The 21,979-nt window shown below is 47.4% G+C and overlaps 1 protein-coding gene across 1 annotated transcript in view; it reads right to left on the minus strand.

The window, feature by feature from the left end:
* Nucleotides 1–10,440: 10,440 nt before the first annotated feature.
* Brinp2 (BMP/retinoic acid inducible neural specific 2) overlaps nucleotides 10,441–21,979 on the minus strand; it is a 43,450-nt gene continuing 31,911 nt past the window's right edge. The window contains exons 4-7 of the mRNA XM_026388496.2: nucleotides 17,888–17,993; nucleotides 14,846–15,082; nucleotides 13,258–13,480; nucleotides 10,441–11,769 (exon numbers count right to left, since the gene is read on the minus strand). Of these exons, the coding sequence (XP_026244281.1) occupies nucleotides 10,653–11,769; nucleotides 13,258–13,480; nucleotides 14,846–15,082; nucleotides 17,888–17,993 (1,683 nt within the window). The 3' untranslated portion in view covers nucleotides 10,441–10,652. The remainder of the gene's footprint in view (nucleotides 11,770–13,257; nucleotides 13,481–14,845; nucleotides 15,083–17,887; nucleotides 17,994–21,979) is intronic.

The raw sequence follows: 21,979 nt of genomic DNA on the forward strand, positions 1-21,979 counted from the left end.
CTGAAAACTCAATCAAGTAGTGGCCCTAATTGCAGCTGCTATGCCAGATGTGATTTCACTAAAACCGAGGAATGCAGACTCCAGCACATACTAAGCAGCCACTGATCGGGTGAATGCATTCTCTTCCATTCCTATCAGAAAGGAGCATGAGAAGCAGCTCACACTCTGGGATGGACAAGAGGTATGGTATCGTCCAGGATCTTCGGTCATAATATGGGTACAAGGGAGATACAGCAGCTGGCATTCCATAGAACATCACATTGGCCCGTCGTATTGACAGTGTCACATGAAAAAAGGCCACATTAACATGAAGTGTCAAGGTTATTGAAAGTCTTTAAGCACACACACTCCTGAAAGTGGAGATTAAAGCTTCACGCTAATGACCTTTTTCAGGGGTCAGTGTACCACAGCACTCCAGGTTGTACCCTCCAACTTAGGTGACAAAGGATTGCATCTCATACCTCTCACTACTAATAAAATAGCACGAAAATTGATAGTTGCTTCTGGTTGTACAGGCAGCATATTCTGTGCTAGGAAATACTACCCTGGCCCATTTGCTGGGTAATGCAAAAAACTGGAAGCTTTGAGTAGTGGCTAGAGCCGTAAAGAGCTAAGTGGAAGGTCCAGGCTGGGGAAAGTGGCCTTGACACTGGATCCATGTACCCCAAGAGACACTAGTGCTAGAGGAATTTAGGGTAGGAAAAGACAGTGTGTCGTTTTATACAAAAGCCCAATAGAAGAATCACCATGCAGACCTCTGGGTTTCTGGGAAAGTTCAGGCTGACAGAGAACACTCATCAGAAAGCAGTTCCTAATGTGCTATGGGCCCTGGGAATACAGAGCCACTGATCATAAGACACCAAGGGAACTCATGGCCAGAGCTACCCGTTATATGCTGGGTCAGCTAAGGGCTACCCAATCATGGGTTGGGGCCAACCCCGTAGCAATTCATTCTAAAGTGAACATGGGTATATTCCAGGATTGGGCCCAAGCAGGGATAGATATCAAAGTCAGCTAAATGCAGGTGACACAGAAGTCCATGCCATCCCTCAGTGCTGTCCTGGCGTCTCGCCATATAACTCATATCTAGAGCTTAGTGGAGGGGTCTTCATGGCCAGCTAACAGAGAAGTACAGAGGCTAAGATTTGCTTATAGAGTGGCTCTGATGCATAGTAAGGACGGAAAGTCTCCTAATGGTCAGAGGGTCAGAGGCCTTGTGTGGGATGCAATTAGTCACCAATTCTGTGTAGAAAGAGCAGTGGTCTGAGGTAAAAATACACATGATCTCATGGGCACTGGTGAATGTCCTGGTTGGTTGCTCGAGGGTCTGGGAGGAAACAGATTAAAAGATCAGAGATAGGCAGGTCTGAGAACGGGCTGAGTGGATAAATCTCAGGAAGTGGACAGGAAGTGTTGGATGTTTGAATTACACGTTAATGTCTACCAGAGAGCGTTTCCTGTGGAAGAGGTACTAGACGACTAGGTGGAATGACTTTGCCAGCTTGTATAAGCCAATCTCTTTCACCGGCCACAAGGTACCAGGGGGTAAGGGGTTCCCATTAATTAAGACTAATCCAATTACTGCTGCTCTGCACTGGTCCTGGGGATAGCCAGGAATGTTGGAGGCAGGCTGAGAACTGGACTAGTGCTCTGGATCATTGATTCTTCTCACCTTTTCACCATATTAGCCTTTGTGTGTCTTTGTGTGCCCACAGATAGTGCTGGGAGGGATATATTTTTCTGTAAACCAATTTGAGTCTGCAGTAAAACAATTTCCACAGATGCTTCTGGTAAAAGCATAAGAAAGAGGTCTTCCTGTTCCTACTCTGAAAGTAAGAGCCAGAATGCATTAGCTGAAGAAAGGGTACACAAATAAAAGAAATAGACAATACTTGAAGATGGTATGTTCTTGTATAGAGGAAATTATAAGAAATACACACACACACACACACACACAAATGAACAACAGCTAGCATGAATTCAACAAATCTGGAGGATATAAAATCAACATAAGAAAATCAGTTGTAGGGCTGGGGTGGTGGTTCAGTAGTAGAGTGCTTGCCTAGCATGCACGAGGCACTGGGTTCGAGCCTCAGCACCACGTAAATGTAAAATAAAGATATTGAGTCCACCTAAAACTTAAGAATAAATATTTAAAAAAGAAAAAAAAATAAGTTGTAGTTCTGTTCACAATGAACAATCCAAAAATGAAATCAAGGAGAAATCTCCATTCATGAGAGTACCAAAATAATAAAAAGTTAAGAATAAATTTAACCAAAAAAATGTGACTGGGTTCATCATTGACAGCAATTAGAGTCTTCAACAAATGGGAAGTTATTCCATATTTATAGTTCAGAAGACTTAAACAAAATTTCCTATACTGATCTACAGATTGAACATAATTGACATTAAATATCATTTACCATTTTTTTGTGGAAATTGATAAGCTAAACCTAAAATTCATATTGAAATGCAAGGGACCCAGAATAGTCAAAGTGTCTCAACAAGGAAAAACAACGTCGAAGGATATACATTTTCTGAATCCAAGTTTACTACAAAACTACAATGAAGAATGTGGTACTGGAATAAAGATAGATATGTAGATCAAATATAATTGAAAATCCAGAAATCAAGCTATACATTTATGATTAATTAATTTTGACACTTGTACCAAGACAATTCCATGGTGGAAAAAAATCTTTTTCAATAAACGATACTGAAATGATTGAACCCATGCTAAATAATGCAGCTGGACTCCTGTTTCATGCTGTATACAAAAATTAACTCTTATTGGAGTAGAGGCCTAAAACTAAGGGCTAAAACTATAAAACTCCTAGGAGAAAACATAGACATACACTGATAATGCTGTTTGATAATGCTGTTTTAGATGTGACACCAAAAGCTTAGAGTAACAAAACAAAAAGTAGGAAAATTGGACCTCATCAAAATTTAAAACTTTTGTACTCCAAAGGGTACTATCAAGAAAGTGAAAGAAAAAAATCACTTAGTGGAAGAAAATATTTGTAAATCATATATCTAACAATGGACTCATAAAAGAACTTTTACAACTCAACAATAAAGACACTTCTTTTTTTTTTCAGTGAGCAAAACTTTTGAACAGACATTTTCTCAAAGAAAAAATACAAATGTTTAATAAGCCCATGAAAACATCCTCAACAACATTAGATGTTTGGAAATGCAAATAAAACACACAATGAAATACCACTTTCTATCCACTGGCATGGGTACAATCAAAAGGCAGATAATGACATGTGCTGGAAAGGATGTCCCCGTGAAAATGTAAAGTGCTGCAGCTTTGGAAAACAGTCCTCACGAGGCTAAACCAGTTATTATGGTAACCAGCAATTCCATTTTAGGTAAATACTCAGGAAAATTGAAAACCTATACTTACACAAAACATGCAACCAATGCATATGGCGGCATTATTCATTAATAGCCCTAGTGGAAACAACCCAAATATCCGTAGTCAGACAAATGAACAAGCAAAATGTATGATAATGAAGTGTTATTTTTCTTTAAAAGAAATCACATTCTGATGCATGCTATAACTTGGATGAACTTTATGCCGAGTGAGGGAAACCAGACACACAAGGCCATGTTTTGTATCCTTCCACTTATATGATATGTTCAGAACAGGAAGGTCCATAGACACAGAAAATAGATCAGAGGTTGCCTGGGTTGGAGACTGAGGGGGAATAGAGACTGCCTGCCGAGGTGCAGGATTCCTCTCTTGGGTGATGTAAATGTTCTAGGATTAGATAGTGGTGATCTATGCACATATTTTAAAATAAAACTTACCAAATGGCATGACTTAAAAGGGTGAACTTTATGACATATAAATTATATATACATATAAATTATGTATCAGTGAAGCTGTTTTTTAAAAAAATGAAATGAAGGGCATTGGTTCTGGAGGATTATAGAATAAAATATCAGATTGAATGATGGTTCTGTGTGTGAATATGTCTGTAGGTCTATGTTGCTCCCACTGCTTACATTCCCCCACCTTTCTGCCTATCCACATCTTACACTTCCAATATAACTGGAACATCAACTCTGCCTCCCTCGTGTCTGTGTCTACAAACCTTATGGCAGTACTACACCCTGGTTCCCCATCAAATAACTCAACCTGGAATTGACTGCAATTTGGTACTTGCTAAAAGTGCACTTAAGATGCATTATTTGAAGGAGACAGTCTAATGGGCATGTTAACTAGCCATTCTCATAGGTACTCCAAGCTCTATCACTGTAATAAGTTGTACCATCAGAGCAATGCTGCTAGGCCACATGACCCAGCTGAGCCCAGGCATTTCAGAGATGAGTTATGCTGTAATATTATATTCTCTGCTTTTACAGAGGGAATATATAAGAAACATCTATTTGAATGGCTTATCTGTGTCTTCCAAAAAAACTATCATTGAAGACCTTTTTCATTATATTACCCAATGACCCTTATATAAGGGCCCAGATGATAAATTTCTCTTTGTTTCCAGGAAGTTTGTTTCAGCAGGTGACACGTACTTTCCCCTCCCTTTCCTCGCTTTTTACTCAAAGAGCCATCTTACACAGTAGGAACCACCCAAACTTACTGAGCATGTGCCATGGGCCTGCCCTTGCCCTTTGTATGCTGCATCTTAATTGGCCATCACAAAATACTACAAGAGAGACACTCTCATCATCCTTCTTCTGCAGATTTGTCAACTGAGGCTGAAAGATATTAAATGACATCCAGCCCCACACCCTTTGCAAGTGGCAGAGATGAGATTGAACCAAGGCAGCCCCACTCTACAAAGCAATGCAAGTCCAGCTCTTGCCTTTGGGTAGCTGTAGACCAATCCGGCAAGCTTCATTTTCTAAGTCATCTGCAAACCTTTTGAATTAAGGAAGTGTGCATACCAAATCCATGTTTGCTTTATTTCCCATGGCTCCTAGCTGAAAATGCTCAATAAATAATTTTGATTGATTCATTCTTCTAAGTTCTGAGATCCTTGGAAGAATGACCCTTCATAAATTCTGGTGGCTGTTTCCATTAATGATGCAAGGGTGGCCATCACACAGGTTGGAGGAGAGAAGGACAGAACAGAACGGAAAACAAAAATCGTTCATTTCCTTTCTTAGATGAGGTGTCTGGAGGTTCACAGAGTGCTGTCTAAAGTCAGGGACCTCTGGGGTTTGCTGGTGTGGATTTAATCATCTCAATGTATGTTTCCGTAGAGTGACAGGTACTCCCTGTACCTCTTAGGAACAGATTTACAGTTAGGCTTGGGAGAAAAAGACCTCTACCCTGCCCGCACTATGCTGTGAACAGTTCGCAAGCAAGCCAGCTTCTTTGGAATTTTTATTTAATTAAGTTTCCTTCCTTTTCTCGTCTCTTCTCCGCCCATTGGTATAGATAGGTCAGACATCTTGCTCCCAATTGATGGGGAAATGAAAGGCCAGTAGCACCAAGGTCTGTGTCCCTAAGGTCCCCACTTCACAGCCAGATATGAAGGACCCTTTGGTTTCTTAGTCCCTGTACTTCCTGAAAGGCTCCTGTTTGGATGTGCTTTCTATGAGGCTGCTCCTCTAAGTGTGGTCCCTGGACCAGTAGCATCAGCATTGCCTAGAAGCTTGTTGGAAATGTGGACGATGACCCCTGCCCCCTGACGTGCTGGTAAATCAGAATCTGTGGCTGACTTAAAGTGGCTGGAGCACTGGTTTCACAGTGCACCCTCCAGGGTGGAGGCTGCTGTCTACCAAACAGCCTTCCTAAACTTATTGAGCATGGAAGTCTCCTAAGTGATTCACCAGGTGCTGACTGGTGCTCAGGAGTCAAAAGGAAGGACGCTAACAGTACAGAGCATGTTCCTTCAGAGATGCTGTGCTGCTGCTGCTGCCTCTCTGTCCTGAGATGCTTGTGCATGTTAGGGCATTCCGGCACTGAGAGGAAAACATGTGGCGACCTGGGCACTGCGCTCCTAGTTATTAGGAGGTTCACAACAAATGTCATTTGAGCCTCTTTCAGGGAGTTTGTTTTTCTCTGTCTGTGCTCCCTTGACACCCTTACTCAATAGTCTCTGCTGGATACTCTGTACTAAAGAATGCACCTCAACTATTTGTTGAAGCCTCCCCTTCCTCTCCCCCACACAATCATCTTATATAGGGCCCCAAAAACACGGTCCATAGAATTTTGTGTGTGCACTTAGCCCAGCATTGTGCACTAAATACATGAAGGATGAAAAAAGGAAGGAGCAGGTGATGGATGCAGGCCAGCTTTGTGTGTTGGTGAGGTGACTCCTTTGGTGCTTATTCTCTGTACTTTGCTGTTGGAAGGAGAAAGGACTCTTCACCTATGCAAAGCACAGCTTTGATGTCCTTCTTGGCCGTTGCCCTAGGTCTAGACCACAGTAACTATACCTCCTTTGGATGCTGGTGGTACCCAGGCACTTCTAGCCTTCACAAGGAAGATGTAATGTGGAAATTATCAGACTTTTTAATGATCTACAAGCTCTCCGTTGGTAATTTATAGAAAATAACAACAAATTAGAGGCAGCTTATTGCAATTCGAAAACATTGAGCTGCTAGGGTCATCAGAGAGCCGGCCGGTTGACTGCTCTCTCCCCAGCCTAGATGGAGAGGTGTACCCTGTACGTGAAGCTTTTCAGGGGAGAATCTTCAGTCTTCTCCTTGTTATAGTAGCTGACTCTTCTTGCTAGAACCAATTACAGGAAAAAAATACTTAAGATCCTCCCATCTCTGAGAAGTCTTCTCTTCCCTAGAAGATTGTCTCTCTTCTCCACCCCACACTTCTAAGTACTAAACATGGGCCTCTCTCCTACCCAGGACCCTGATGTCATTTATTGGCAAAGAGAGGCAGAGAGGGTACCTGAAGAGGTTGCTCTTCCTCTACTGATAGATACAACCTTGGGAAAACTCTATTCTCTCGATCTTTTTAACCTCTTTTTCCTCATGTCAGAAGTGAGCATGTATGACCTCTAAAAACCTTCCAACTCCAAAAATCTAATTCTCTAGGTTGCCATTGGGTTAATTTGTAAGGCTATTTCTTCCAAAGGATGTCTTAGCTTTAATGCAGACTATAATAGCAAAAAAGTTGGGGGGCTCTGTGGAATGCAAGACTACCTGAAGAAATCACTGATTTTGGAGGTAATATTTTGGGGCAGGACCTAGTATTTTGTCTACTCTTAAGGCAGCTCCACCTATCATGACTGGTATTTTCGTGTTATTGAAAAGAAGCTAAGAATTGGTTCTGAACAATTTGTGATACCCAGTATTGAAAATTGATATCTTCATCTGTGCTTTGGTTTTCCACACGTGAGTAGACTTGCAGAACATAGCATAATATTATTAGTAGCAGGTATTAAGTATATTATTTAGTATTAGAGGTATTAGTCTCAAGCATTAGGGCAGATTAGCATTTGATGTATTCGTTCTTTGGGGTTACAATTAAGGCTTGAATTCCTGATTGTTCTTATATAATGCATGGTAGTAACTGAATTGTGATTTAATTCTTAATTCCATAATGAGTTCACCAACACTGACAACCCAGTACTAATTAATGACAATTCTTTATTTGCAACTGTGACTAAGAATAGGTGGCTCACATCTTTTGATTATTGTAGACCTTACAGATGAAAATTTCAATTGTGGGCAGCCTTTTCTTACCATCAAATCTCTCTCAGCCTAGTTCTACCAGAAACTGACGAACTAATGGCTTCAAGTCTGTACAATCCTTGCAAGAGATCCTGCCCATCCTTTGCACCCTCAGGCCTGCCTTCCAGAAGCAAAGTCTTTGGTCTGCTGCTATACCCCATGCTCTTCTACACCAGACACTCCATCACTGTTCCAGAATGAATGAGTCAAACATCCATTGCTGAGAACAGATGAGTAGGTAAAATATAAAAAAAATTTCTACTCCTATAATTTATTGTTTGCTTAAGCCTTCTATCAATGTTACTTACACCTGAGTTAAAAAGGGCACTCCTAACCATTTGCCAACATATAGTCATACTTTCAGATGGAGCAGATACACAGCTTCAGAGTTTAAACCCTCAAGCAGCAGCCAGAATTGGAAGTTTCTATAACCAGATGCATGTATTCCTGAAATCATAACACACCTCGCCATCACCTCTCCCCAGTCCTCTCAAAATAAGATCTCTTATCTCGGAAATAAGTGAAAGTGGCATCCTTACTAGTAGCTCTATAGTGTGCTTTTTCCACCCTAGTCTGGTCTCAGATTCAGAGACAAGTGGCTGAGATTTCCCACCCCTCAGCTCAGCTATGCACCTGGCCCTGTTGAACCCCGTGTGTGGATTCAGTTTCCTCTCCGGCACTCTTGGTCCTGCCACTGAGGGTCCACTCTGCTAATTCTGTGCAGTCCGTCCTGCTTTGCTATATTCCCACTCTGAACATTGCTGTGTGTGGCAGTTGACTATTTGCCATGTGAAAAAGTGTGCCTTTAATTCATGAGCGAGTTTCTGTCCACCCACTCCTACAGCGTTAGATGTGATGTTTTGAACTGCTAAAATCAGACACCAGTGTCTGCCCTAAACCTCTCAAATCCCAACACTGGAAGGGATCAAAGCCTTTCTACCATTGATTGCAACAAGCTTCCCACCCAAATCACCCTCCTCTGGTAACCCTCAACACTCCCATTGATGAAGACGTCATCTGCTAGTCACAGGCAAGGAGCTTGGTATGATAAACTCACAAAGCAAGAAAGGACTTGAACTGCACTAGCCAATGGCTGTGTTCACCCTTCCCTCATCCCATCACTCTGGATTCTATCCTGCAAGCCTTCAGAGGAGCTGTATTGAAATACCCCAGGCTGCTTATTTACCAAGGATTTCAGATTCTTGTAGGTTGAAAGATGGTTCGATGATTAAATGCAATATCAAATTCCTCTGTGTGCAACAAATAAGCACAGAAGACTCTTGGGCAGATAAGACATGACCATCTTCTCATTGTCTCCTATTTTCTACCAACCAAGATGCACCACAGTTAGGGAATAGACTACTTAGTATTTATGTGGCGACTTCCTTCTGAATAAAACCAGGGTTGTCATGCCTACGCGTTATACTCGGAACATGTGGAGCACAGAGAAGTGGTTCCCTATCAAATGATATGCTGCGAAGCGACCCTTCCCAGTGGCAGAAGGCTCTAAGGGGACAAGGGTGCACCATTCTGGCTGGTGTCAGAGCTCCTTTTTAGGCTGGGCAACCAATGCCACATTTGCACCTTTCCTAATTTACCCCAGACAGCGGGACTTTGAGGAATGCTTCCGAAGCCCACCACCACAGCAACAAGGAGCAGCCCCCTTCCAGCAGTTGCCCAGAACGGAGGCTGAAATTCCTTTGTAGCAAGGACTTTCAAATTCTTGTCACAATAGGGGAATCCCCGGTCATAGGACCTGTCTCCATCCTCGCATTTGGGGGAGGTGGGAGAGGAGAGGATGGGTGCAGTCAGAGAACTCTCTTGGAGCATTCCGCCTCACCTCTCATTTAATCTGTCTGTCTGTCCGTCCACACATACCCCTCATCCCCAGTCACCACAGGCATACCCTGACTTGTGTGCATACTGATCAACCAGCCTCCACACAGCAACAGCCCCCATCATGGACACCGGTGTCTCACACATAGCAGTTACAAAACATCCAGGCGACCCAAGGAACTACGCTCTTTCTTTCTCTTATTTCTCTCATTTTCCCCCTAAAAAAGGCCTTTTAAAAAATGTATTAAATCAAGTAACTTTTTACTCAGATGTTCAGGTGGCTAGAGCAGATTGACAAGGAAAACAATCACAAAATAAATATTTTTTTTTGTTTGTTTTTTTAAAAAAAAAAACATTTCCCTATACATTGTCTCTGTCTTGATGGAGCTGCTGTCTTGGACAGAACAGGTGCCGAGGGAAGAGGAGCTCCGGAGGGGCCACGAGGGGAGCCTGGGACTCGGCTTGGAGGGAGGCTCTGGAGGGAGGGGTGGAGGGGCTGAGCCTGGAGGCACCGCCCGCCCCGGGGCCTGGGTTCCCCTGCTGGTTGCACCTCCGGGCCTCCTAAGGAAGCGACTCCAAGAGCAGTGAGCTCGGGCCGGAGGGGACAGAGGAGGCAGTGTACAAAAATGAGGAACCAACGTAGGCAGCCACAGGAACGACATTTTAAGAAATTTGGTTAAAAAGAATACAAAAGTGACTCCGCAGAGGGGAGGAAGAACTCCCTCCCCACCCATTTTTGTCCCCTCTGGCTTTCCCGAGTGACAAGAATCACTTGAAGGGTTTCTGTTGGTTGCATGATGGGCTGGCTCTTCTCCACCTCTTTGGCTCCTCTCCTCCAACTGCATTCATCTGAGAAAGCACCGGCTGCAGGTTCCAGGCCACTGAGCTGCAGCCTCCCAGTGAGGGTGTGTGAGTGTGAGTGTGTGTGGGGGTGTGTGTGTGCGCGTGCACGAGCTCCAGGGCACGTGCATCTGTGCACAGGTGCAGAGGCCGTTTCTCTCTGGCCTGCTTAACCCCAGCTTCAGGGTCCCAGGTCCTGGGTGCTGAACGTCTCCTGTTGGCACTAAGGCAGGGGCTTGGATTCTCTCTGTACCCTGGATTTGGGGATCCTCTCCCTGCCTGGCACTGGAGGAGGTCCCCCCCAGTTAGCTACAGAGTTTGCCCGTCTCATACTCCACAGGATTTGGCAGCTTTGAATTGAAAGCCCTCAGGGAGGACTGGATCCTGCCCACCTCATTGTTGGCCAGCTTGAGCCGATGCCTGAGCAGGCAGGAGAAAAGGTCGAGCCGGACTTTGCCAGGTGGGGAAAGCTGGTTCACCCGGTCCCTGAGCTCAATCAGCTGCAAGAGCGCAGAGTCCTGGGAACCTTGAGTGTATGGGTAGTCCAACTGGAGGATCAAGTCCCGGATGGCATCTGGGTCAAAGGGCAGGCTGTAGCCAAAGACCTGCAAAGTATTGATTTTCATGTAGCCCAAATTCTTCGAGGGGTCCGTCATCTCTAGCGGCTCATAGTAGATTGTCTCATTGGAGCTGTCATCTAGGGACTTGATTCGGCTCCGCAGGTAAACATGGACTGTCTCAAAGAAGGTCTTCCACCTGTTCCCCAAGGTGATAGTCCAGTTTTGGCACTGGGCAGCTGCATCCACGTTAGTCCTTTCCCAATCGGGGAAGTTGCCCTCATTCACGGGCATGAACCAGCTCTCAGAGTGGCTGCCCCCAAAGGGGTTGACGTAGATGGCCATGACAGGCTCCAGGGTGCTGTTCTTGGTGAGGCAGATCTGCAAGGACAAGGCCAACATCACGTGCACTAGCCCAGGCTTATACTTGTTGCTCTTCAGGGTGAGCAGCATGCGCTTCCTCCACGAAGGGTCGAACCAGCTGCCCAGACGCATGTCGTTGCTGATGAAGATGGAGTGGACCTCGATGCGGCTGTCCCGCTTCTGCAGCAGGTACTTCAGCTCCAGGTCCTGCAGGTCCGTCTCCAGCCCAAGAAAGTTCTCCAGGGACTCGGCCACCTCTGGCCGGCACAGCCCCTGGGCCAGCACGTAGCCGGGGTTGCAGCTCCCACAGCGTGTGCTGTTGTCTGGAGCGCAGCGGGCACAGGCGGGCCCTTCACCCAAGGCACAGGGGATGGGGCCCTGGCAGGAAGATTGGTCATAGGGGCAGGTGCAGCTGTGGCTCTGTTCCAGGAAGGTGCCAGGGAGGGTGCTTTCTCCGCAGTAGAGGAGGGACTGGACTCGGTTCCACCAGTAGGACAAGGACCTTGGGGAGGAGAGAGAAAAATGAAGCCAGAGTCAAAAGAAGCTTCACGCCACCAACATCCCTCAGAGCAGGAGGTTCTCCTGAAGACAACACCCCAAGTTCTCTGAGAGGTGGGCACCCTGCTGCTCCCCTCTGGACCCACTGAGTAAAGCCAAGAGCTGCCTCTGATGGATCAGCCCAGAAATATCTGACACCAGACTACGAGCAGCCGTACGAGAGCCTCATTCTTTTTTTTCAAAAATGGAAGATCTCCAGCATCTTTAGTATCAAATTTTGGTTTTCAGTCTTCTACATTAGAAGACGCTCCAAATACTCCAACAATTCCTTGCTGACTTCATCCCCACTTCAAGAGTTCTCTCCTTTCTATCGGCTCGGCCGCAGTCCCTCTTCACCAGGACTGGGAATGTCCTACGACTGGCTCTCCTGAAGTTCTGCTACGTCCCCAGAGAGGTCTTTCCTGACATCCTATTCGAAGGGACCAACCTTTTTTTTCATTCAACCTATGGTCATTCTCAGTGTCCAGAATTATTGTGTTTGTGGTTGTTTCCTGGCTTCTAGGCCACGTCCCTCCTGCAAACACAGGGAGACCGGGGCACCGTGTGAGTGACCAGCGTCTTCTCCGAGATCAAGATGGTTTCTGGGAGGTGGGAGCCATTTGTGCTTAGTTGTTGAAAACAAATGAACCCTCTCAAAAATCCTGCTGACCCGTCCTCTCCACTCACCTGTGCGCTTCAGGTAGAGCCCAACCCCTGGACTGCTGTAGCCAGGCTCCCCCTCTAGAGTGCTGTCTCCCCCGTGTGAACCAGACGGTCTCTCTCTCTTCCTGCTCAATCTGCCCAACACGCCCTTCTCCAAGAAGTCTTCCCTCTCTGGTCTGTGCCTCTTAGAGACCATCCCTTTGATTTATGTTCTGCCACAGACAATATAAGTGGCTGCCACCTAGTTATAATTTTTTATGTTTCTGTGTATTTGTTAAACCTTTCCTACTCAATAATATCCCCTGCAGCTAAATAGTCGGCCACGGAATATGAAGTTAATAAGAGCCTTTGAATGATGGCATGGATGGGTAGGTGATGGATGCGGGTGACAACATGGTCCGCTGCGTCTTCGAGGGCCTGGGACTTGGAATTCCTTCTTCCTGTGACCAAAGCAGTCCATTGTTTGGACAACCCAATGAGTCTTTTTTATCCTATGCATTTGGTGTATGAGCTTTAACTCCACCCCTCTCTTGCTTAAAAGACTGGTTAAAATGGAAATGAGTGAGAAATGAGAGAGTACTATTAGAACAGTATTTGAATCTACTATAATTTAGATACAAGTAAAATTAGTCTCTTTCTCTTTCACTTCAGACACCACTCACCATTGGGAACTGCCCTTGTGAGAAGGTCATGGTCATGGGAATCAAATGGCTGTGTGAGTCTCACTCCCTGACCTTCCCTGCTGGACACGGGTCCTCCCTGTCCTTGTGGGCTATTGCAGGGGGCTCACCTCTCCTTGGGAAGGCGGAAGCGAGGCTGCCGGTGGCAGCGCTTGCAGAGGTTGAAGAGGCGGCGGACGATCCGATGGGTCTTCTTGAACAGCACTTTCAAGCTGCCTCCCAGCTGCTGGTAGCGGTGCTGGAGGCCAGTGTCCATGGCCCAGAACTGGGAGATGGCTGTGGAGTTCAGGAACCGGTCATCGGGCAGCCTTTTCAGCAGGGCCTGGAACTCTTCTGTGGGTGAGAAAACAGGAGCTGACGGAGGCCCGGCTGTGCCGAGGGCTGGGGGGCAGCGGTGCTCCCAGACCAGGGACCCCTGCGGATCAGTGCATGAAGAAGGAGGCTCACGTCCATGTCCTGGGTTCTTTTGCCATTTTACTAATTATAGCTTTATTGATAAACAATGAACACACCACAAAACATGGCTTCAGGAGTTTTCAATCCTTCCTACCCCTTTCTGAATTTCAAAACAGATCTCTGCCACCACCTGGAGGGCCAGAGGTCCTGCTCTTGGTCATGGCTTTGGGCTGCATCTCTTTCCCCCTTGACACCTCCCTGTGAGTATCTGCAGTACCATCTCAGGCTGATCTTCAATAACATGGGGACGTCCTGATGGACGCGGGGAGCGTGCCACAGGCAGGCCAAGGACAGTGCCGTGCTCGACTCAGAAATCTTGGAGATCTTTCAGTCCCTGCCAACAGGCTCTCCTTGCACACCCTTCTCTCTGCCTCCCGGTCAGATGGCCCTTCTTTCCTGTGGCTCATCTGGAAGCCCTGTGCTTTGGGGCTCGGGTTCCCTGCTCCTACCCGTGCCCTCCTCAGAGCTCTCTGGCTCACGGTGTTTCTGAACTCATGCTCAGGTCTCTCTCCTGGGCTCTGCTTTTACTTGATGCCTGTAACCATCAGGTTCCCTGGCGGAGGCCTGACACTCTCGTATACTCCTGAGAGTAACTCCCAGGAGTGAAGGTCTGAAATGATGTTCTGGAATATAGCCCACCATCGTTGCCCAAAGCATGGGCTACGTGCTGTGGTGTTCTTCTTAGCTACTTGCCTCAGGTGATTCACACCACCTCACTCTTTCACAGACGGGGAAACTGGAGCATGAGAAGGGGCATCCAGCCAACCCACGGTCTTCAAGCTGGTCAATAATAAGGTAAAGGTGCAAAACCTATTCCTTAGAATCCAGGTGACATTGATATCAGTTATAACACAACAAGCAACCACCCGCTTCCACGGGTGCCACCTGGAGCCAGTCTACACCCTGGGTTTATTCAGCAAGTATTTCTTGTGCCCCTTATGTGTAGGCTCTGTTCTAGGAACTGCAGGATCAGTAGCAAACAAGACCCACAAGCTCTGTCCTCGGTGATATTTATCATAGCTTGTTAAGTCTTTAAAACATTCTTCTTGGGTCGGGATTATATCTACTTACATAAAGAAAAACTCAAGCTTCTGAGACTCTGGGTTCTGATCCTACCTGCTTAAAGCCACGGAGATAGTGACCGAGTTGGGTTCCAAACCAAACCCACCGTGTTCTTGCCATTGCACTTCACAGTCAGCCCCTCTTTGGCAGGGAGGGATTCTGGGCTAGCTGGCCGCTCACCTGACTCCTCAAACTGCCGGTTGTGAGTGGCCCAGGCGTCCTGGATCTGCAGCAAGCTGTCCTCCATGGCCTGGATATCGGCGTCCGGACAGTTGCATTCTGGGAAAGTGGGGCTGCACTTGCACCAGCAGTCACTCTCCTTGCAGACCAGCTCCCCCTCAGAGCTGCACGTGATGTAGCTCAGGGCCGCAGCCACAAAACGCTCACGCAGGTACTCGGGCAGCAGCACCTGCAGGCCTGGGGAAGGGGTGTGTCCAGGAATCACTGGGCAGAATCAGGGGGACTCAGTTTCCCCGATCTGCAGGAACCTGAGCTGGAGTTCCGCTGACTTGTGAGTCCTGGGCTCAAGAATGGTCCCTCCTGGGCCTGATCCCACTATGCCGTTTGGGAGAGAGGGGTATCCCTGCTCCAGTGAACTGAAAATGTGGACAAGGAGCACCAAAGCTCAACAGTTAACTTGACCCCTCACACCAGCCAAATTGAGACTGTGCATATTGCAAGAACAAGCTTGTTGGCTACGTATCAGCATTTCTAGAATGGAAAACAGGAAGATGTTACAGCTCTCATGGGGGAGGAGTCGAGGCTTGAAGGGCCGGCTCTGCCTCTGGCAGCCATCCTATTTCTAGCTTAACTGAGGTTGCAGTAGGCTGCTAGGGCCTTCCTGGATCTGACTCTCCTGGGTGTCCCATCCCAGCCCTGATGACTAAGGAGGCTGCCCTGGTTAGAAACAGTGGCCAGTGAACTTCATCACCTATGCCAGTACCTTCTATGTGTGATTGCTAGTAACACTCATGATCATCATACTGCAGTTTTTATTTATTTCAGTAATGTATTAGAAATTGAGCACAGGGGCATTCCACTGAGCTACCAGCCCAGTTCTTTTTACTTATTTATTTTTATTTTGAGATCAGGCCTCACTGAGTTGCCCAGGCTGGCCTCAAATTTGTGATCCTCCTACTCCAGCCTCCCGAGTAGCTGACATGACAGGTGCACACCCCCGCACCCAGCTATACTGTTTTTTGTTTGTTTATTTGTTTTTGTTTTGTGTGGTGTTGGGGATTGAACCCAGGGTCTTGTGTATACTAGATGAGCACTCTACCAACTGAACTGTATCCCCAGTCCCTATACTATATGGTTTTTATAGATAAGGTGATTCAAGCCCAAAGACAATGGCCTTCCCAAGTCACAGAACTGGTAGAATTTGCTTGGTGGCAGACTCTGTCCTTGTCCCACCATATCACGCACATGGGAATGGCTTCCCCATCCTAATATGATTGAACTCTTAAGGAAACTTGGAAACAGGATGGTGGTCAGTGCCCCCAGATCAGCCAGGACTGATAGATCTGGATGGCTCTCAGATCTCTTCCAACTGGCTTCCTCTAATCTTGGCTATTAAACACTACATTTCTCCAAGCTTCAGTGTTTTTACCCATCTATGATGGATGTCAATTTACCAGCAGCAGAACATACTCCTGGTTGGCTTCAAGCCACAGGCAGGGTAGCTGTTGGAAGCCTACCAATGGAGAATGAAGGATGGTTGTGCCTTGGGATGCAGCCTGGGCCATGGTCAAAGTCAGATCTGCAGGAAGCTCCTGCAGTAGGAACCCTGTGGGACCTTATGCCAGGAGAGCGGGGGATTGGGGGACTTCTGAATATAAGGGCTCCTTTTATCTCAAAAGTATGCTAGCTCTATTTTCACACCCTTGACCTTGACCTTGACCTTGGCAGTAAATCACACTGTCTAAAATGTTTATCCCAGCCTTGGCAGATCTCAAACTCTAACTTAAAATTGTCAGCCACAGTGGACATTTGTTGTTCTTCTTGCTTGAGGTCTGCTTCCTATTCAGAACTGCTCCTGAAGTCCTTTCCTGACTCTGTGCCATCAAGGCACTACAACATGGTCCCCACACACCCTCTCCTTCCACCCCCAGGACCCTCCTCCTCCTTAGCATGTTCTCATTTCCCATTGCTATAAAATAAGTGCCCCGAGCAACATCTGTGTGAGTGATAGCTATAAAATTCAATGGCATCAACGATTCCAAATGAACCACTAGACTTTTTGAACTTTACTCATCACTAATTTCCAGACACACACCCAGCCCCAGCAGGGACGGGGAGGACAGATGCTAATTGTACTAGGTAGCCCTAAATAAAATTGCATTTTACTCTTCTTTATTATGTATTTCTGGATTCCTAAAGCATTACTGGGTCGCATCTGGCTCAGGTTGCCTGGAATTTGTAATCGTAGATCCTGGGTGAGGGCTATTGATTTTGTAATGCTGAGACAATAATATCTTAAACAGAGACCAATTCAGTTAGGCCTTAAGAAAAATGAGCTTTTCTTCCTGACTCAGTTTGCATAGCTCTTCCCGTAAGATGCCTGGGGAATGGAGGGCAGGGAGTGCGGCCTCCCCTCATCTCCAGCCCTCAGACCTAGCATGGTTCCCTTGCCTTTTTCTTTCCCAGTTCTCCTTCTGTCTCCAGTCAAAAGGCTCCAGTTCCTCTCAAACTCTCCTCCTGACTTTGAAGCTCCTTGGAAGACCACCAACTAATAACAGAAAGCAGGAGCCATGCCCAGGTCACTGTCGCAGTAGCCAGTGGTCCCAAAGTTTGTAGATCTCTTACTTGAGCTAAAGGTGGTGACCTCCTAATGACTCTGCAAAGACCAGTTATTCCTCTGCAAGTCTTTAGGATAAAGCAGAGAGACTTTCCGAGTAACAAAGCAGATCACTGAACTAGGTCAAGGCTTCTAAGGGTGGAAGTGCCACTCCTTCTAGGATGGTGTCAGGGATTTTGAGGAGGAATATGAGATGGGAGGATTTAGGTGTAAGTGGTGGGATCAGTGGGTCTTCGGTGGAGGGCATCAGGAGTCTTCTCAAAGGAATGATGGAAAGTTATTAAATATGGGTCCCCGAATTTGTGCCAGTTCTTGTTGCAAGAAGGGCCTCACCGAATGGGAAGGCAGGACCTTTTCTAGTTCTTTGGAGATCTGGGTTTCCCACCAGGTGTAAGCAGTACGAAAACCGTCCCGGAGCTGCTTACCTAGTAACTGCACTTTGTTCTCTGGGCTCTGCACCAGGACAGAGCTGACCGAGTCCAGATTGTCATAGTTGCTGCAACCCAGAGGACCGGTCCTGGTCTCTGTGACCTAGAGAAGGAAGGGGCAGGATACGGATTGAGGAAACAGGAGGGAGCTTCTCCTTCTCCAGTCATCCAATCGAGACTCCCATCCTGTCCCTGTCCAACCAAAGGAACACAGTCACTTTGCTTCCTTGTCCCGAGACAGAGAGTGTCTCTGAGGTATAGCTGGTGGCCCGGTGTCACATTAAGGAGAAGCCTTCCAGAGACAGCTAAAAGGAATCTGTGTTGGGGAAGAGGAAATGCAATGGGGGCTGAGGAAGCCGGAGAAGAGGTGTGACCCGTAAGTCAGAGTCACCCCTTATTCTCCCCCAGAGGAAGGTGGGGGCCAGATGTGGTCCCTGTGAGCCTGCTGCGGAGCCCAGCTGCAGCCACCTGATGTGGGGCTCACAGGCTTTAGGGATCCCAAGAATGGAAAGCACTGGAGAAATATGAGATATGAGTATTATTATTAGTATTAAACATTTAAGTCCCACCTCAACACCGAGATGTCCTTAGAGGAAATCAGCCATGGGCTTGCTGCATATTTTAATAAGTGCATTAAATATACATAGACTCTTATAGCCATGTAATATTGCAAAACACCATAGAGTCATTTTAAAATATTATCAAGTTGGCCCATCAGTTTTCCCTGATGTTTAAAGTATCAGATGAAAAATGGGGAGCTTTAAATGCACTAAAATAATTATGTCATAAGAATGATGGGGACCCAAGGCCCTTTCTTCTCAGGATCCCTGAAGTCTTGGCCAACAATCAATCAACCAATCAACGAGTATTTATTGAGCGGCCACTGTTCAGTTCCACACAATTCATCACACATTCATGGAGTACCTCGCTGGAGTTCTTCAAGGAAGTGCACCCCGACACCTCGGACCTCCTCTTGGAGCTCCAGGCACCTCTGTTTGGCTGCTGCGTGAGCTGCAGTTTCAGCTCCTTTTCTGGGAGGGGCTGGTTCATGTCTGGGCCCCACACACTATGACCTCCACAGAGATGAGCTCATATTATTTTTCTTACCATGTGGTTGACAGCAGCTAGTTCGGTGCCTGGCACACAGTAGGTACTCAATGACTCAGAGAACGTAAGAGGAACGTGTTCTAGGCTTTGCCAGGTGGACACAAAGATGTACCCGTTACACAATGAGTCCTGAGGGTGGGGGCTACTTATATGAGTGACTGACAGAATCCAAGTTGTGGCCGAAGACTGTGTCAGAAGGAGCCCTGAGGAACGTATAGCTCTGCACAGAGGGAAAACAGGAAGTGGCCCAGGAAATTCCGTCTGAGCTGGTTCCTAAGGATGAGTAGAAAGTGGGCAGGAAGGGAGGGGACAGATGGGGCAGCGAGATCTACAGCACCTGGACTCAAAAGTGCACAGCACAGGTGTAGCACCCTGCTGGTCACCCTGGGGCCTGCCAACCCGCAAGCACATCCCAGAGCGGGCTTTGCTTGCACTTTAAAAATGCCCATGGGACGGAGTGGCCGAGGGAGAAGCAGCCCTACACTGACTAAAACTACAGCAGGAGAGAGACAGGAGAGATCCTTGGAGCTTCCAGCAGGCCGAGAAGGCTTTATGGAGAGGGGGAGCCGAACATGGTTCTGGAAAGACAAGCAGCCAGGGGAGGGGAGAGAGAGGGAGAGAAGAAAGAAAGGTGACTCCAGTCCCAGACCAAGGGGCAGCACAGACAGCGCCTGAGAGGCAGCCAGACCCGTGGATGAGGAGCAGGACCCAGACCAGGACAGGAGCTCAGGCGGCCTCTCTGCAGTCTTCCATTCCACGGAACCTTCGCAGGAGCTCACGGGGACAAATCTCCCCTCCGCCACCCTCCAGAGAGGAGACGCAGGTTCAGAGAATTGCAGCTCCCGAGACCACAGGGCTAGGGAGGATTTTAACTTTTGAGCCTCTGACTCCAGCTCAATACCTTTCTGTCTCCTGAGAAAGCAGGTCAAAGGGCCTCAGAAAGTAAAGTGGGCTGAAACCACTTAAGATGCCATCACTCTCTAAAAAACAAGTATTCTAAACAGACCAGTCCATCCAATGTATATCCTGATCTGCCGGCTCCTCGGCATGTTGACTTGGGGAAAATAAATTGTATTGACGTGAAGTCAGGATCTGTATCCTTGTATTACAGATCAGGAAACCAAGACCCAGACGAGTTAAACAATGCACCCAAGGTCACACAGCTGCACACCAGCAGGGCTACAATTCATCTGACTCATTCTTTCATTCTTCCATTCACTTATTTGTTTATTTAACAAATGTTTAAGGAATATCAAGAAACCACAGATGAGTAAGACCAAGTCATTGCCTGTATAAAGCTTAGGTAAGTGGAAGCGTGTTTGGGGTCTCCCGTGTGGACCTGCTAGTAGTCACACTGGACTGGGAAGACGAAGCCTGACTCACTCCAAAGCCAAGTCTTCTCTTTCCATATGGAGTAAGAGTTCCTACAAGAAGAGCTATGGCCAAGAGGTAGCCTAGCGACTCTGGGGAAGCCTGTCCTTCCTGGAATAGGGTGGGCTGGACAGCAGAGGTACGATGGTGGGTGTGGTATTGGGAAGACTGGCCTGTCTCTGCCTCCAAGTAAGCTGGTCACCAAAATGTCACTAAGTTTTGTTTCGGCTTTCCCACCCACCCACTCCGGAACCCATCACTCACCAACCAGGTCTAGGCAGGGAGGGAGCTGACAAGCCCTATGTAAAGGTCAGATGTGATGCCAGGAGGGAGACAGGCCAGAGGACAGCCACAATAGGAAGGCTCTCGTCCCCCCCCCCACCCCACTCCTTTCCCCACCCAGGGTCCATCTGCTCCCCTCGCCATGTTGTTCGTCATTCTGGAACTGGCCCTGACATGATTCCACAGGAAGACAATGAGGCAGGTCACTGCGAGGGTGTGTGAGCTCTCCTTTGTTAAGTGGATGGGGAGGAGGAAGAGACCTCACCCTGACCCTCACACTCATCTCCTGATGTCGGGGAGCATCAGAGCCAGAGCTGCACGGGTGGGGACGGCTTGGGCAGGTTTCAGGAAATCCTAATGACTTAGCTCTTTTTGTGCCGCTCTCTAAGACCCTCTCTCTCCTCCCCAGGAAAGTAAGGGGATGGGAAGAAGAGAGGGAACCGGCCAAGGTTCCCTGGCAGGTCCTGCCCAGCACTGACTGAGTAAACAGAACAGCTGCGAAGCCCCCTCCTCACGTCGTCCCCAGTGTGGTGAAAGCCACAGAGCTTCTGAGGGGTCCGTCAAGAGAATCCTAGAGTTTTCTCCTAGAGAAGGCAGGGAGCTCTGGCAGACTACAAAGAGGCCCAGAGAGGCAAGGGAAGTGCAGTTCTCTCAGGCCCCATGTTCAAAGAGAGCCTCAGAAAGGGAAGACGATTGTGTGCTAATTGGTCTGTTGACAGAGACCATCCAGCTTCCAGAGAGCCCTGATGGATCTCGGGTTCATTAGCACATCCGATTTCCCATAAATAGCAGATCGTGCAAAAAACCCTCACTCTGGGAGCCCACTGTCCTGCCCCTGTCCTCACCCCCAGACTGCTCTGTCCTATCCTGGGGGACAACTGCAATTGTGCCCTGCGCAGTAAATGCGCTTCTACTTGTGAGCCCTGGGGCTGGACCTGGAGTGCCCAGCCGATGGTGTGTGCTGATCAGGGCTGCAAAGAGAAGCCCAGGCTGCTGCGGCAGGAAGTCCCACAAGTCATTTTAAAGGTGAGGACAGGCTCCCTTTGACCAGCCAGGGGTCCAGCTGAACTTTTGTGTGTTCTCTTCAGTTAGCTCATGAGCATCTCATAATGTCCCCACCAAATCCTTCCATACCCTTTGACTAAACAGAGCTCTAAGGAAAAGTTTCTCTCCAGGGAATTACAGAGGGGACACATATGTGTACAGCCCTTTACAGTTTGCGAGGTGTTTGCATGTGGACTATATCGTTTGGTGTCACTCCAACACTGGCAGAGTCAGAGGTGACAGTCACTGCTGTACCCATCAGGTAGGACAGGAGTGCATGGACCA

This window comes from Urocitellus parryii, chromosome 9, assembly GCF_045843805.1.
Source record: "Urocitellus parryii isolate mUroPar1 chromosome 9, mUroPar1.hap1, whole genome shotgun sequence".
Lineage (NCBI taxonomy): Eukaryota > Metazoa > Chordata > Mammalia > Rodentia > Sciuridae > Urocitellus > Urocitellus parryii.